We start from the raw sequence: 15,333 nt of genomic DNA, 5'->3' as shown, positions 1-15,333 counted from the left end.
GGAAGTGACTCTAATTTCTGTATTCAGAAGGATTATTAATGCAAATTAAGCACTAATCATCAGTAAAATAAAATGTTTGAAGGTTTGCATCCAATATAAATAAATCAAGGAGAAAGCTTTTCATAAGTGTGAATTTATTATTAAGATATTGTAAAAAAAATTTAACACTCAATAACTATGTAAGATTACAGAAATCAAAACAAACACATTTGTACTTTACATAAGGAAGTCTTAACGCTAAAATGTTGAAGAAATCATCAAATTCAAGGATACCATTTCTCCTTCTACATAGATTAAAAAAAAAAGCACTTATTTGTTTCCATTCAAATAATATATGAGTATTATGAGGCTGGTGCAGTTTAATGTGGAGGGAGAAAAAAGCCACACCCAAAAAAAAAAGCAGTTATTTAGAGACAATACTGCTGTCAAAATGAAAATGAGGCTTAATGCTTTAAGCCCAGGGGCATAATATCAAAATTCATAAAAATTCTTGCTCTCTCCTTCAAACCAAAGTGAGTCATTTTATGGTCTTCTTCAGTAGCTAGAAAGAGTGGTTAAAATCATCCATTTAAAATGGCTCAATTTCTGAGGAAGTAAAAGCCAGCGCACTCCAGGTCCTGTGGAGAGAGAACTCAGTGAGTCCCCAGACAACACGCCCAGCACATCCCATTGCAATGAACATCTAAGGGAAGTGGCTACTGTAATTAGCTTTCTGATAATGTCTGTCTAGTTTCTTAGGGGATGAAAGAAGGAAGTAAATGAAATAGTTGCTCATGAACCTAGAGCTACAAAGCAGTGTTTGAGGAAGGGAAAGTCAGAAGACTTCTTTGAGAAGAGAAATTTTAACCTCATCCATTGTTGAACTACAATGATCCCATAATTCTGAGGGCCACCAAGTAAAACAAAACACCAAAATGTTCTTATAAATTTCATTAAAATACATTTGGGAAAGTTCATATAAACTTTTAACTCGCAAAAAATTGATTTCTAATTTGTTGTGCCAAAAAGACATGTCCAACTTAAGAATTTAACCTCAACTTACCAGAGAAATTTGCCATTCAAGGCCTATTTTATTGTTCCTGGAAACCCTAGTTCCTAACGCAATTTCTCAGAATAGGCATATACCTGAAAGACTCTGATTACGTCTAGAGCATGGACTAAAATCAAAATTTTGATAGGCCAAAGGGTATTTTTCTCTCCACGGTATTTAACAGTAAAAGTGCAAAGTATGCAGACAAGCAGGAGTTTCAATTACAGGGAGGCAATGTCTCTTCATAATCATAATGTAATGCTCGACTAAAGAGTAGATAAGTTCTCCGTTTCTCCAGATACAGGTTTTATCCTAGAATACATAATTGTCAATTAGCGACCCGTAATTGCGAAGGTTTTAAGTCTGAGGTCATTGCTAAGATTCTCCTCCAGGCATTTTTTTAAAAGCCATAACTGATTTTGTTCTCAGAGGAGTTGTTCATTTTGTAACAATCTGATACATGCCACAGAAAATCACTGTGACTATGTGTGTATGTATGTATACAGATACGTAAGTTTCTGACTGCATCAGCTTTGCAGCAGACAGAACTAAGCAACTGAATGGGTTATTTCAATATATGGCAAAAAGTTTACGAAGCACAAAAAGTCTTTTTGCATATGTTGATAAAGACTCACTGATCATAAACTTTATTCATAACATAGTATTTTGAACTAATTGGGGAAATCCTAGGAATCTCATACTTAAACTTGGTCCATAATTATACAACCAGGTTGGGAATTATAAAAATATTAACTGTCCTCAGAAAGAGAGGAGCTACCACAGAACCTGTATTTAATCAAGAAAGGGTCAAAAACATCTTGAAGGGGCAAACATCTTTGTCGTCTTGATTAGCATGAAAACTACTTAGTTACACTTTTTAAATAGTTTTCCAAACAAAATTGTTTCTATCCACATCAGAGGGGGGAAAAAAAAAAAGATAAAATTAGTATATTCACTTCAGTCCCATATTACTAAACATTGTTTTGATATTGCCACATACATAAATGTTTTAAAACTGGTATTTTTGCTTTCAATGCCTATTCCTCCTTTGCACTACTCCAGCCTGAATTATCTATGGCAATAAGCTTCAATGTCAAAGGTATCCTAAAGCCTCACAACTGCTTCTCACTGCTCCTCAATTATCAGGTGATTCCAAAGCCCTTCAGGAAGCATTCAAATATCACTGTTCTGGTTCTACCTCCACAGAACTGGAGAAGCAAATTGTGTAAGGTCATCCAAGAAATCATAGCAGAACCAGGAGCACAAGACAGTTAGCAGAGACAAACCCATAGTAACAGTTGACGGACAAGGCAAAAAGCACATTTTACTATCTAAATGACTGTCTTTTCTCAACCACGACTAGATCAAATGAGCACCAAAATAAAAGGAAAAATTTCCTTTGCACCCAGTGCATGCTTAAGTATCTTCTTTTGAGGTTAAAATCATTTCCAAGAAGCATCTTAAAAGTAGTGAAATAGCTTGTCAATTCTAGTATAGTGGAAGACTATGTGGGACTTGAGAAGTGCAACAAAACATTCCTGAACCAAGGACAAACAACTGCAGCAGAATAAAGTACTTTGGACTGTAAGTGTTACTGCATCAAAGAAAAATCCAGTGTGTATGCAAATGCTTACAGTCTACTTTACCTCTCGTTTTCTCCTTTCTTCCTGAGTACGATGCAGGAGAGAAGCCTTTTCTTCCTATAAAGCACAAATAAAGATATGATTGCATTTTCATTCAAACACATGACCCAAAGGTCTTCATGATATTTTATCTAGCTTCACTTTGAGCATTGTTCATAATATGTAACACGTAAAACACTGGAGAGGAGTGTCAATCATCTTCTGCTCTTACAAATTACATTACAAATTACAAAAGCACAGTGATGGAAGTTATGTCAAAAGAAAAGGGACAGGCAAACAGCAGCAAACTGTACTGATACCTGCCTAGATTTGTGTTCTCAGCACCCCAATAATCCAGGCAAACATCATCCATTTACAAATGGGGGAGCTGAAACACTAAATAAAGTCCCAATCACACCAGACAGTACCAAATGTTTATCAAGTGTTTTTCTTGCTCAGAGCATATGTAAGTCACCAGCCCAGGTGCGTACGGCAAGTTATGGCATGTCTAAAGTACTCACGTACTCCTCCAAAGCCCCAGGCTTTTGTCTAGCTTGCAAGAAAGCATTAAGCTCTTATATTTACTTATCCTTTCCCTCAAAACTTGTCCGGAAAAGATGTCAAAACAGACTTATACAACATAAATGGTAGGAATTTTTTCTTTTAAAATTTTGAACTCTTCACCCAAATTAAGGCTACAAACTGAAACTTTCAGGAGAGTGATCTCTCCAACAGAGAACAAGTAAAGAATACTAAAATATTCATGAAGCCTCTAAAGAACAATACCATTACAACAGAAAGCCTGTGCATTAGCTTTTACACCAGTACACATAGATTACAAAATATAAACAAAGCTTTATTTGGAAGAATGTCTTATTGGGTGGTTCTGTGTCATTTCCAAGGAAATACACAAAATAATTTATGATGCAGAGTACTCAGCTCCCTCTGTAGACAATAGGAGTTGAAAGTACCCTAACACCTTCCCAAATCCAGTCTAAAACAGACAAAAGCTTTAAGGAAACTCTCTTTTTGCTTCTACTACACACAATACTACTTCCTTTTTTCTCCCTATGCCCTTATTAGTTTAGAGAAAGTTAAGAAACAAAACACACTCAAGCTGAAAATGCATTATATCTGAATACATAAAAATAAATCTGAAGTTGGTAAACAAAAGTTTATAAAATATTTAACCACATATAAAACAATTGTGCTGGAATATTTTCCATGTCTATATGCAGATGCAAAAACTGAGGGCAAAACTCTCGTGCATTTCTTTTTTGATAACACGGAGGAAGCAAGGTCACAATTCTTCTAGTTTCATACGGATAGAAAATACTTCCAATGCAGGCCACCAAGAGAGAATGAAAAAAGAAAAACACAGGCGCAAAAAAAAAATGAATTTGAAATTGGGTTTGTATTTCAGATCAGCTACTGGAACAATCATAAAGAAAAAAAATCTCACAGAAGGTTAACCATCTTTTCCTCTAAACCATCTTTTCCTTGACCTCTAAAGACAGTATTTATGGCCAAAGACACCACTAAATACAGCTATTTCCCTCTAAAGATGGGTTTTTTTCCATGTGTTAAACATGGTATAAACAAACCATAAAAAAATCCATACATAAGCAGGTCGGCTTGGTAACACAAAGCAAAAGATTCTGACCTCATGCACACACAAAAGACAAAATAATGTACTAAATTAGGAAATAGTCAGCAGATGGCTTAAAGTTTCAGGACTTTTTTTTAACAGATTACTTCTTTTTCAACAGCTGATACCTAATGCATTAAATAAATTAGTAAAAGGTTCATATTTAGAAGTGATGAGAGCGACCTCTCTTCAGTGTGCTTGGAGAGATATATTCTGCAGGCAGCACCATGTAAAGACCATTTCTGCTTAGAAGCAATGTGGCTAAATTTGTCCTTAAACTCCAGAGCAGATGGAAAGAAAAGGCAAAAGAACATACAGAAAAGAGAGAACAAATTGCTACATGTGAGTGGAGAAGGGAATGGCACAAAAAACAAACAAACCAACCAACCACCACCAACAACAAAGAAAAAAAACAGTAAATGCAAGGGATTAATACATAATAGAAAATAAGTGGCCAGAGGGGTCATCAGAAACAAATAACTTTAAGTATTTGGAAAGGGGAGAAAATATAAGAGGGCAGCATATCCTCACTTACTGCATCACCAGCTTTGCATCGACCAGCTATCTTTGAAGCAAGCACTTATTAAACCAATCCACTTAAAAAAAAATTAACAAAACTTTAAGCGTCTAGTCAATGTTACATACTTGCTCTGAGTATTTGTAAAGAAAACCACCAACTTGTTAAAGTATAAATTACATTCAGGTAAGTACATTCTACCCTCAAAAAATTATTAAGGTTCAAATAATACTCTTGTTCACAAGACACATATAGATCAGAAACCTAAAAGAATGGAATCATACCTGTGCCTAAATAATATTTTTAAATTAAATGCAAAAAAAATGTATTCCCTTCAGAGCTATTTGACCCAACTGGAATACACTGTCTCTTCAGAAATTAAAAAGTAACAGCAAATAAAGCTGCTGTGCAAAAGAGATGGAAAAAAAAACTATGAAATAATGTTCTTTGCTTATAAAGAGCATTCTGACAAAATTATTTCTTAAAGACAGCTAACTGCACAGTTGCCTCTGAAATCCTCCCTGCCTTGTCTCTTAATAAATAGCACAGGGATAAAGAACTAAACTCAGTAGCTGCTGCTGTGAATGACAACAGCGTTGCAAGTGATGCACAGTTGACAGCTCCCATCTATACAGTCACACGACTGCTGACAGCAACCGCCGCTGCTCCCTCTCTTCCTGCCCACCTACAGCCAGAGCTCCTCACAACATGAGATCCCCTGACTGTAACGTTCACGGATCACACTTAGCTCGTTCCTATTCCCCATCTTCCTTGCCTCACTTCTGTGACAGTCATGCTGCCTTTTTATTTCATCTGCCAGACAGACACCAGGTATCATGTCTACCTATCAAGGTAGGCAGTCAAGACACTTCAAGGGGAATGAAGCATCAGCATCTTGATTCCTTCAACCCTAACCCAAAAGAAGCAAGAAGCCATTTACTGAATCAAATTCCTGACACCTTCTATGATGCAGTCTTCTTTCTTCAGGAGCTTGACCTCCCAAGTGCAGAACAGGGAACACGCTATGTGTTTCATGCAACATTTAGTACCTTACTAGCAGTCTCCTGTCTGCTCCTTCCTCCAACAGAAGATATTAGTAAAGACAACCAACCTCAGGCTCTAGCACGCAAGCTGCAGGATCACAAGAAGCCCAATTTGAGAAGTTTTCTTCATCAGATATGTGCAGCACAACACAAAGATACAAGAAAGCAAAGAAAGTACGTGACAGCAAAACACAACTTGACATTATAGATGATGACTCAAAGAGTAAGACAGAAAGAAAGAGGTGAACACATGAAGCAGGAGGACAGTATACAGAAAGCAAAGCTTTGTTAATATTTGAAATGTTAATTTATATATCAGAATAAAATTACTATGTACTCTATTAGTCATCACAGCAAAGTTCAAGGTCACACCACTGGTGTAACAGACCAGCTGATGAGAACAGCCACATCTGACAGTGTAACAGTGTCAATGTCTGTACTTCAAAAACTCCAGTCAACTAACATAACAAAAAAAAGGAGTTAAAACTGCTGCTTTCTTGTCATCATTTTGCTGAAACACACTGTTGTGCTGAAAAAGTATGCTTACACAACTCCTAGCCTTTACATATCCTAGACAAAGACTGAATAACATAAACAAATACATGAATTATGATTGGTTTTGTCCTGTATTTTGACACTTTGCATTAAGAGTGTTAATAAACTCTCAGCCCTCTCGGCTCAAAATTTGGTTTCAGAAAAAAACTGTATACTTAATTAGTTTGTTTCAAATACTCCTAGTATTTATTGACTCTTAAAATCTGAAATTAAACACTCCTGGACAGTCATGTTAATCAAGCCATCTTGGTTCCATACAAGTAAATTTAAAACCTAAATACGCTATATGTAAAGGTGAAAGTGAGTAATTATTTTCAGGTATTGTATAAACAGTAAGCACCCTTTTAAAAAAAGTAAAAATAAACTGATGCAAATATTTACATATTATTAATAAATGTTTGAGATTTATTTGTAAACCACAGGGGTTTCTTTTCTTTCTTTACTTGAGAATGCTATTATATTTAACATTACAATAGATCATGCAAAGTATAAGGCATGGAGAAACAAATAAGCATTTGATCTTTCATCTTTTGAGGACAATTGTAAATATTTTACGGTCTTCATCTACAAAACCCAGGAACTTGCACCTTTTTCCTTCCCTAAAATGAGGAACCTGACTTTTCAGCTGAATTTAGCTTGAACCACATAAACATCACTAACAACTCCCAAAGCAAATGAAGTGACCTAAGCAGTTTATAGCATAAAATTCCTTTCAACACAAGTATTAAATAAGTCCAACAAATAAAAGGAAGACTTTTAGCATCTATTTGTTGAGAACGAATGTGGACAATGAGAGACGTCCCTCCCCAAAGTGGTTCTCAACAATGTTTCTAGCTCCCAACATTATTTTAGACAAAATAAACTCCACTTCGATTACCTTTTCTGAATATTAAAATAAACTAGCATATTTAAAGACTCAAATTGTCTTGACCTGAACCTCAACAATTTAAATTCCATTGGACATGCAGCTCAGCCAGCTTGAGTAAAATATGTTCGGCAGTTTGAAAAAATCCAATTTATAACAGTTAGTGACTCTTCATATCTCTATTTACATCATGATTAAGCTTATGCATAGAGAAAATCCTCTTCCAGAATAAGGTATGTGCAGGAAGAAGAATATGTGCAGGAAGAGGCATTTGGCCAGGCAAAGCCTGGCCTCACTAACATCAATGTCACAGTGCTTACTAAAAAACATCTCAGCATTTTAGCTGTGATTTTACTGTAGGATGCAGTGAGTATCTGGAACCACTTCAAAGAGTGTTTCAAGACTTAGGCTTTGACATTTCAATGTTATGGACAAAACACAGTTCTGACTCAGAATGAGGTATGTACTTGCCTAAGAATCTACCCCATGTATCTTATGGGACAAAGGTCTTATAGAGCAAAGCAGTGCAATTCTTTACAGTTACAAATTTACAACTTATTTTTGAATGTGGTAATCTAGAAATCCCATACTCTAAATCCCTAGCATCATTTAATTTCTATTGTGAGCAGGGGTAGGTTCAAATAAGATAACAGTAATTCTCCCTTCCAGAAATTATTAACAACTTTCCTCAATCAGTAAGAGAGAAACAAAGCTATCTTCTACATCTGCCCCATCGTTGCTAAATCCTACAGAAACCTATCACCATAAACAATCCTAGTTGTGCAGATCCCTCCATGCACTGGCAATCTTAAAGCCTACAGTTTTTAAATAATTGATTTTTATTCCATGAAAAGTTACTTCATGTGCAGAATACAAACAGCAAACAAGGTGCTTCTGGAGTTCAACCTCTGCACTTCAGTTGAGAGGAGGGGGAAAAATATACAGGAATCTAATGCTTAGTGTGGTGCTATCAATTAAAAATTATTGGTAACTACTAAAAAAACACCCCACACTTTGTAAACTGAAGGGTTTTAATTATTAATACTGTCTACATTAAAATAAACAGACTTTTAAAAATACAGATGGAGTCACCACTGTTTGTTCATTAGTAATTTTCCACGTCTTCCACAAAAGCAAAACCAAGCAGAAACTCAGTGAAGTTGGTTCTACATCTGTGTTACAAATTCCTGAAAAGGAAGATTTTTTTTAAAACCATCTCATACTGTATTATCATTTTAAAATATGCTATTTTAAATAGTCTTGAGATTTATAAAAGCATGTTTAAGGTATTTCAAGTGATACTGTAAATTTGACTAAATAATATTCTTTAAACCATCTTTCCTGTTAAAAGCTTACAATATGTCATTAATACATTTCATGACCTAAATGAATAATGTGGATCTACAGAGTCCCTTGCACATCTCAGCAGAGGCATGGGGATCTCCCTGCATGGATGTACTAAAGGACTGGTACTTCATATTTTTCTTAACGCTGATAAAATTAATAAAGGAACACCAGGCCTGACTGTACCAAACCAAGGTGACGTGGTTAAACAGATTCTGCACTATGCCAGCTGCCACCAAAAGGCATGGTGACACTCCGCCTTGAAGAAATATGTTTGCTATATCGGACACAAAGGATGGGGTGGGAACCACCTGGGGGAAGGACCATCTGTTTCAGTGCACTGCACTGTTAGGGTGGGTTCATTCCATTTGAACTGCACTTCAGACCAACTCTGCAGATGCATGTCTCTTTTCCTACCTGACATGCCACAGAAATTCTGCAGCCACAGCTTTTTAGGTAACAATTACTGCCCTGTACAAAAAGTCCATCAGTAATTCAAGACATTCCCATATTGAACTCAAATAACAGTATTCGTTTTTGGAGGTTATTCTACATCAGAAGTAAAATAATAATAATAATAATTTAACAGATACAATTAAAACTAAATCTGAAAATACCTTTCGTAGAGCCTCATAAAGCAGGGAATTATGTTTTAAAGGCAAAAATAAACAAGCCCAAAAATAAAAAACACAAAAATTAACTTATCACATAGTAAATAAAACAGTGTCTATACCCTCAAACATATGTACAACTAATGCAAATAGTCCAAATGAATCAGCAGATTTTTGAAAGCAGATGTAAAGGGAAGAGTCCAAACATTGACAGTACCACCTGTATTTTTTACATTTATGTACAATGCAATATTGAAACGTTACAATCATATTCTGAAAGGATCAGTCACAGGGATAGTCATTTCGAGAACATTAGTTTTGCAACCCAGAATTTTAACAAAAAATAAGTGACACTTAAAAACTACTTTTTTGGCAAAAAGTTTGGTTGAAGTGCCTCTCTACAGCATCCTCGATTCAGACCATCATAACACGCACAAATATAAGATGCAAACAGTGTAATATCAAACCTGAAGCATTCTGCTTTTATAATTCAAAAATGCTATAAAAGTTAGTGGCAAGAAAGAACATTGGATTCAGTACCTTTCTGATTGTCATAATGCCACAAGCCTCCAGCTATATTTCTCACTGTGCCTGCATCAGCAAGACCCCTCGTGAGGCCTAGCGAGACATTAGGGACATACATGGCAATGTCAGACAGGGTATCAACACATGACCACCACAGTTACCATTTGCAGCTGCAGTTATATTAGTAAAACAACTTTTTAAATAGTCAGGTTTGCTGACAGTTTATTTTGGTGTCATTTTATCCACGCCGGGAAGACTCTGATAGTATCTTCAGCACTATCTCCTCAAACTGGAGTCTCTGCTTTCATACTGGGAGGGTTTTGCTAATGTACTTATACTACATTACGTGCAACAACATTTAGGAAACTTCCACAAATTGGATAGAGAGCTATTCTTAGCATCAAGCAGCCTGCACACAGATACTACTAGTATGTCTGAGTTGTACTTTATTCCACAACAGGAATCCCAGTAGGCAGTACTGAGAATTCAGCTAACAGAGCATGGCAGAGGTGCAGGTGTATCTTTCTAAAACTATACATATTTGGGAGGGGAAGGGGGTTGTCAAAGGAAATTATTTTTAATGTGCACAAAAAGATGAAAGGAAACATTTTACAATTCAGCCTTCCGTAAAACTGAAGCCAACAGGTATGAGAAAAGTGATCACGAGGAGACTGTGACGTGAGATAACGAGAAGCACATGGAACCCATGTAAACACTTCCCCTGTCAATCTCTGCTGTAGTACGTTTACACAAAAGTTCAGGTAAACTGCATTTTAAAAGTAATTCTTAGTACTGTTTACATGTATTCTTTCATTAGTCCTGTACATAGGCTCTGAAAATGAGCAGCTAGTTCAAGGCAATTCTACAATGCCCATATAATCACAATGTCCAAAGCTGCCACTAACCGATTTACAATGATGCAGCACAAACACTTCAGTGCACCAATGTACAATCATGAAATCTGTGGACCAGTCAGTATCAATCTGATCACGAAATACAATCTTTGTGTTGACCGAGAACAGGCTAGGCATCAACTTCAGTTTCCACTTCCTTTACTTTTGAATATTGCTCTTGGAAATTTATACCTGTATAACATTAATAAATTTGTCTGTATACTCAAAATAGATAGAATTCTGCTGCATTTTCACACATAAATCAGTAAATGTAAAAAGAGAGATTATGACAGTTGTTTACTTCTGTAGAAGGAAACATGCTCTCCAAGTAACACTATTAGGAAGTCAGTCCCAAAAGTTGCCAAGCGCCTAAAGTACCCTACAGCTTAGGGCCAGGGCATATTCTGTCAATTCCTACTTCAGCTGAGGAATATTTGTTGTATTTTTGACTCCTGTAATGCCGTTGCATGTAGTCTACTGAACATAAAGATCTTAAGATAAAGAAAAGATGATTCAGATTAAAATCTACACAATTTAAATGCAGTTGTTACATAGTCTCTTCAGTGAACTATGTTAAGGAATACACCAAAATGCAGACTTCACTGTGATTTTAGTATCACATAGAATAGTATTGTAGCTCAGTTTCCTAACCGTACTGCCAAGTCTTAAAAGTTTCAGAGAACCAAAGTTGCTTACAGTGCACTATAACAAAAGCCAAGACTTATTTTTGCCCCCATTAAGATTCAAAAATACTGATGGAAACATTCAACAGCTTCCCACACAATCACGTCCAGTGATAACATGAGACAGCAGTACTTTAGCAGTGAATTAACGTGACCCTTACAAATCAGGTCACTTCTAAAAACACTTTGTCCTTTCTCCCACTCTTCGGTAGTTCTATGCCCTTCAGTGCTTGACTAAACATTTGACTACCCTGCCCAATGAGCAAGGTCTAAATAAACCGCTTCGCTTCCTTGCCATCAATAAACACAAGTAGATCCAATAGTCTGACACAGCAGACGATTAACTGCTGCTCACCCCGCACACGACAAATCGACTGAACGTAAACTTGACGGAGAAAAGCTAAACCTGTGACCCGCAACCCTCACTCACGTGGAGGAAGAAGCCTCCCCCAGCGGTTTGCACTGATCTCCGGCTTGTAAGGCTCTTCCCCCCCCCCCCCGCTCTCTCTGGCTTTCCCTGCGGAGAGACCCGACAAGAGGTGTCCGAGCCCTTCGCTCCTTCACCCCGGGAGCCCCAGAGACGAGCGGCCCGGGAGCTGCCGCCCGCCGGGGGGGCTGGGGAGACATTTCCTCGCTTCCCACAATTCTTACTACACAACAAGCCTGAGAGGGTGTGTGTGGCCTGATTAAAAAAAAAAAGCAACAAAACACAGAGCCAGGGAGATCAGGGATAAACACCTCATCAGGAGGGGAGGGGTTTTTCCCCCCTCTATTAAGCCTTAGTCATAGCTGCTCCCATTTCTGAAGGCCCAACGGTAAAAATAATGATAATACGATCAGACAAGGCAGGCGGGGGGCGAAGGAAACCGACACAGACACAAACGCGGAGACGGACAAGGGCCGTTTCTTACCTTCCTACTCGCTCCTCCGAGAGACACCTTGGGCCTTGTTTTGAAATCCCCTTCAAAGCTAAACATGTTTACAGCTTATCCCATCTAGAGCGGGGTCCGGCCCCCCGCGCTCACCCCGCCGAGGGGGCGCCGGCCGGCAGCGGCGAGCGGAGAAGCCGGCCCCGCGGAGGTACGAGCCCTCCCCGGGCTGCCACCCCTCAGCCCGCCCGCCGCCGGCGAGCCCCGCGTCGCCCCCGCGGGGCTGCTCACCGCCCGACTGCCTCCCCCGCCCCGCGGCCTTCGCTTCCCCCGGTCGCCCCTTTCTGACCGGCGGCGACAGCTGAGTGTAGTGGGAGGGAAGAGGAGGAGGGAGGGAGCGGAGGAGGGGGGCTGGCGGGGCTGCTTCACTTGCACTGGGGGAGCAGCCGGCTGTGCAGAGAAGATGGCCGCCGCCCGCAGCCTCCCCGGCGCGCTCCCGACGGGCGCGCGCCGCCCGCAGCCGCCGGGGCCGCGCCTCCCGCGCGCGCGCCGCCCTTCGGTGCTGACGAGAGCGCGCATCGCGGAGGCCCCAGCGCACGGAACGCGGGTCCGGCCGCCTCTCCCGGCCGCAGCTGCCTCGGCGCCTTCCCCGCGGCCCGCCAGCCCCGCCGAGCCCTCACCCCCGCCCGGGCCTGCCTCTGCGCTTCCCGGGCCTAACACCGGGTGGTCTCCCCGCCCGTTGGAGCCGAGTGTCTCACAGCCCTGCGCGGTGTCCGGCTTGTCCCATCTGCGGTTGTTTCAAATAAAATTTCGTTCCCGTTTTAAATATGAATTTCTCGCGTGTCTACACAGAATCGCAGAATCACAGAATGTTAGAGATTGGAAGGGACCTCAAAAAATCATCTCGTCCAACCACCCCGCTGGAATAGAACACCCAGATGAGGTTACACAGGGAGGTGTCCAGGTGGGTTTGAATGTCTGCAGAGAAGGAGACTCCACAGCCTCCCTGGGCAGCCTGTTCCAGTGTCTGTCACCCTCACCACAAAGAAGTTTCTTCTCATATTTAAGTGGAACCTCTTGTGTTCCAATGTGTATCCATTGCCCCTTGTCCTACCATTGGTTGTCACCGAGAAGAGCCTGGCTCCATCCTCCTGACACTCACCCTTTACATATTTATAAACATTAATAAGGTCACCCCTCAGTCTCCTCCAAGCTGAAGAGCCCCAGCTCCCTCAGCCTTTCCTCACACGGGAGATGCTCCATTCTCTTCTTCATCTTTGTTGCCCTGCACTGGACTCTCTCCAGCAGTTCCCTGTCCCTCTTGAACTGAGGGGCCCAGAACTGGACACAATATTCCAGGTGTGGTCTCACCAGGGCAGAGTAGAGGGGCAGGAGAACCTCTCTGACCTGCTAACCACCCCCCTCCATTTGAAGGATAGCTGAGGGTTCCTCTTGGCCCCAGCACGGGGCTGCCTTCCTCAGCATGGGATGCAGCAACATACATATTATATATATGTGTGCATAAAATTTGGCCTTTTTGTAGGACAAGCATATGCGAGACATCACACCATTGCAAAGACACCCTGACCAGTCTGGAGACCAGCTGCTGAACACCCAAGTAAAGGCCCTTGAGCTGACACACATGAAAATCCACTTGAGAAAGTTCCTGGTGCGAGTCGGGTCTGCATGGGATCAGCACCTTGATGAAGAATGGAAAGAGAAAAAGGCTGTAAACAAAAGTAGCAGACCTGAATGGTGAAACTATACCTGAGGCTCATTTATTTTCTATTTCTTACCCTGTTCTCCATTTTACAGTGCTGTGGTTGTATCCTTCCAGATACAGAAGTGATATGGACAACAGCAATAACAAAAAGCAGTTACTCAGTCTACAGCTACAAGGTGATAAATAAATATACGTGGCCAAATCCAGCTTTCGTTTCCTTCAGTGCAAATTTGATTGAGCCCTAACTCGTGAATTCTCACGTCGGCGTATCAGAACAAACAAATGGCAGTGATCCGTGTCAGGAGACAATGTATGCACTCCGCAGCTGTTCATACCGAGACCACAAAGCCATTTAACTACCACCAAGCTGACTGACAAATGAAGTATTTGTTGAGATTTCTTTGGACTTAGATGATCCAGAAGAGCCTAATTTTAAAATTTCAGACTTTTCATAAGGGAACAAGTGCTTGGCAAGAGTGAATGTTAGCCCTGCATTTCCTGAGATAACATAGTTTCAGTATGAGCAAGCCTGGCTTCCTTTAAGTACTGTTTATGAGTGGAGTTGAGGTTTAGGGCATTGTGAAATACCATGTCAAATGTTCGTTCATAGTTTCAACATGGTGCATTGCTGATGTAATATCACAATGCTCTATATGGGAGTGGTAGCAAGTTGTTGGTTTTTTTTCAAGCGTGACAACATTCTTTTCAAGTGGAATTAAGCCTTGGTAAACTTTGTAAGTCTTATACAGAAAAGAACTAGTCTAGATGTCCCTTGCAGTTAATTCATTGGTTTTCATTGGCACCAAAGCAACCTGTTAGATCATGAGTTTGTGCTGTATTTTTATCAGTAGTAAAGCCAATTTAGGGATTCAATCCCTTGTCACGTAAGACACCAAAGAGACATGAAACTGCAGATAACAGAGTTTCTATGAAGTAGGTTTTGAACCAATACATGTTTGACAGGTTCCAGCTTCAATGTCAGGACACAAGACCCTCTGCTGACCCTGGCTGTTACCTTCTAAAGAAGTATTTGGTAAATGACACGGGCCCAACTGATGAATGCTTGTCTGAGAAGTCTTAGTGATTTGCATGTGCCCCTAGAGGCCACTCTAGGTGTAATTTTATTAGATGAAAACTTATATAACAGAATAAACTAAGTGCTTGTATCTTGGATACAGGAAATTTGTGGAAGCATAAAAGAAACTGCAAATGTGTTTTATTTTTATATTTACTTTTTTAGGACAAAATATAAATTTCTATCACAGTGGAGAAAATATACAAAAGCCAAAAGTCTCAGTGTCACTTATTTAAAATTCAGAGCAGGGGCTGGTTTAACATTCTCACAGAGAGCAGCAAGAGCAGAGCTGCTCCATGAAGGAAGATGAGTGGGCACTGAGCGTGACCC

At 39.8% G+C, this 15,333-nt stretch overlaps 1 protein-coding gene across 2 annotated transcripts in view; it reads right to left on the bottom strand.

The window, feature by feature from the left end:
* UBE3C (ubiquitin protein ligase E3C) overlaps window positions 1-12,703 on the bottom strand; it is a 78,350-nt gene extending 65,647 nt beyond the window's left edge. The window contains exons 1-2 of one of the 2 annotated variants that reach the window (XM_005500964.3): window positions 12,248-12,703; window positions 2,677-2,730 (exon numbers count right to left, since the gene is read on the bottom strand). In XM_005500964.3, coding sequence (XP_005501021.2) covers window positions 2,677-2,730; window positions 12,248-12,313 — 120 coding nt within the window. In that variant the 5' untranslated portion in view covers window positions 12,314-12,703. Of the gene's footprint in view, window positions 1-2,664; window positions 2,731-12,247 lie in introns of those variants that run through there. The other variant, XM_065050460.1, reaches the window with a different exon arrangement.
* Window positions 12,704-15,333: the final 2,630 nt, after the last annotated feature.

The sequence above is a fragment of the Columba livia genome, chromosome 2, assembly GCF_036013475.1.
Source record: "Columba livia isolate bColLiv1 breed racing homer chromosome 2, bColLiv1.pat.W.v2, whole genome shotgun sequence".
NCBI lineage: Eukaryota > Metazoa > Chordata > Aves > Columbiformes > Columbidae > Columba > Columba livia.
This window is presented reverse-complemented; position numbering and strand designations above follow the sequence as displayed.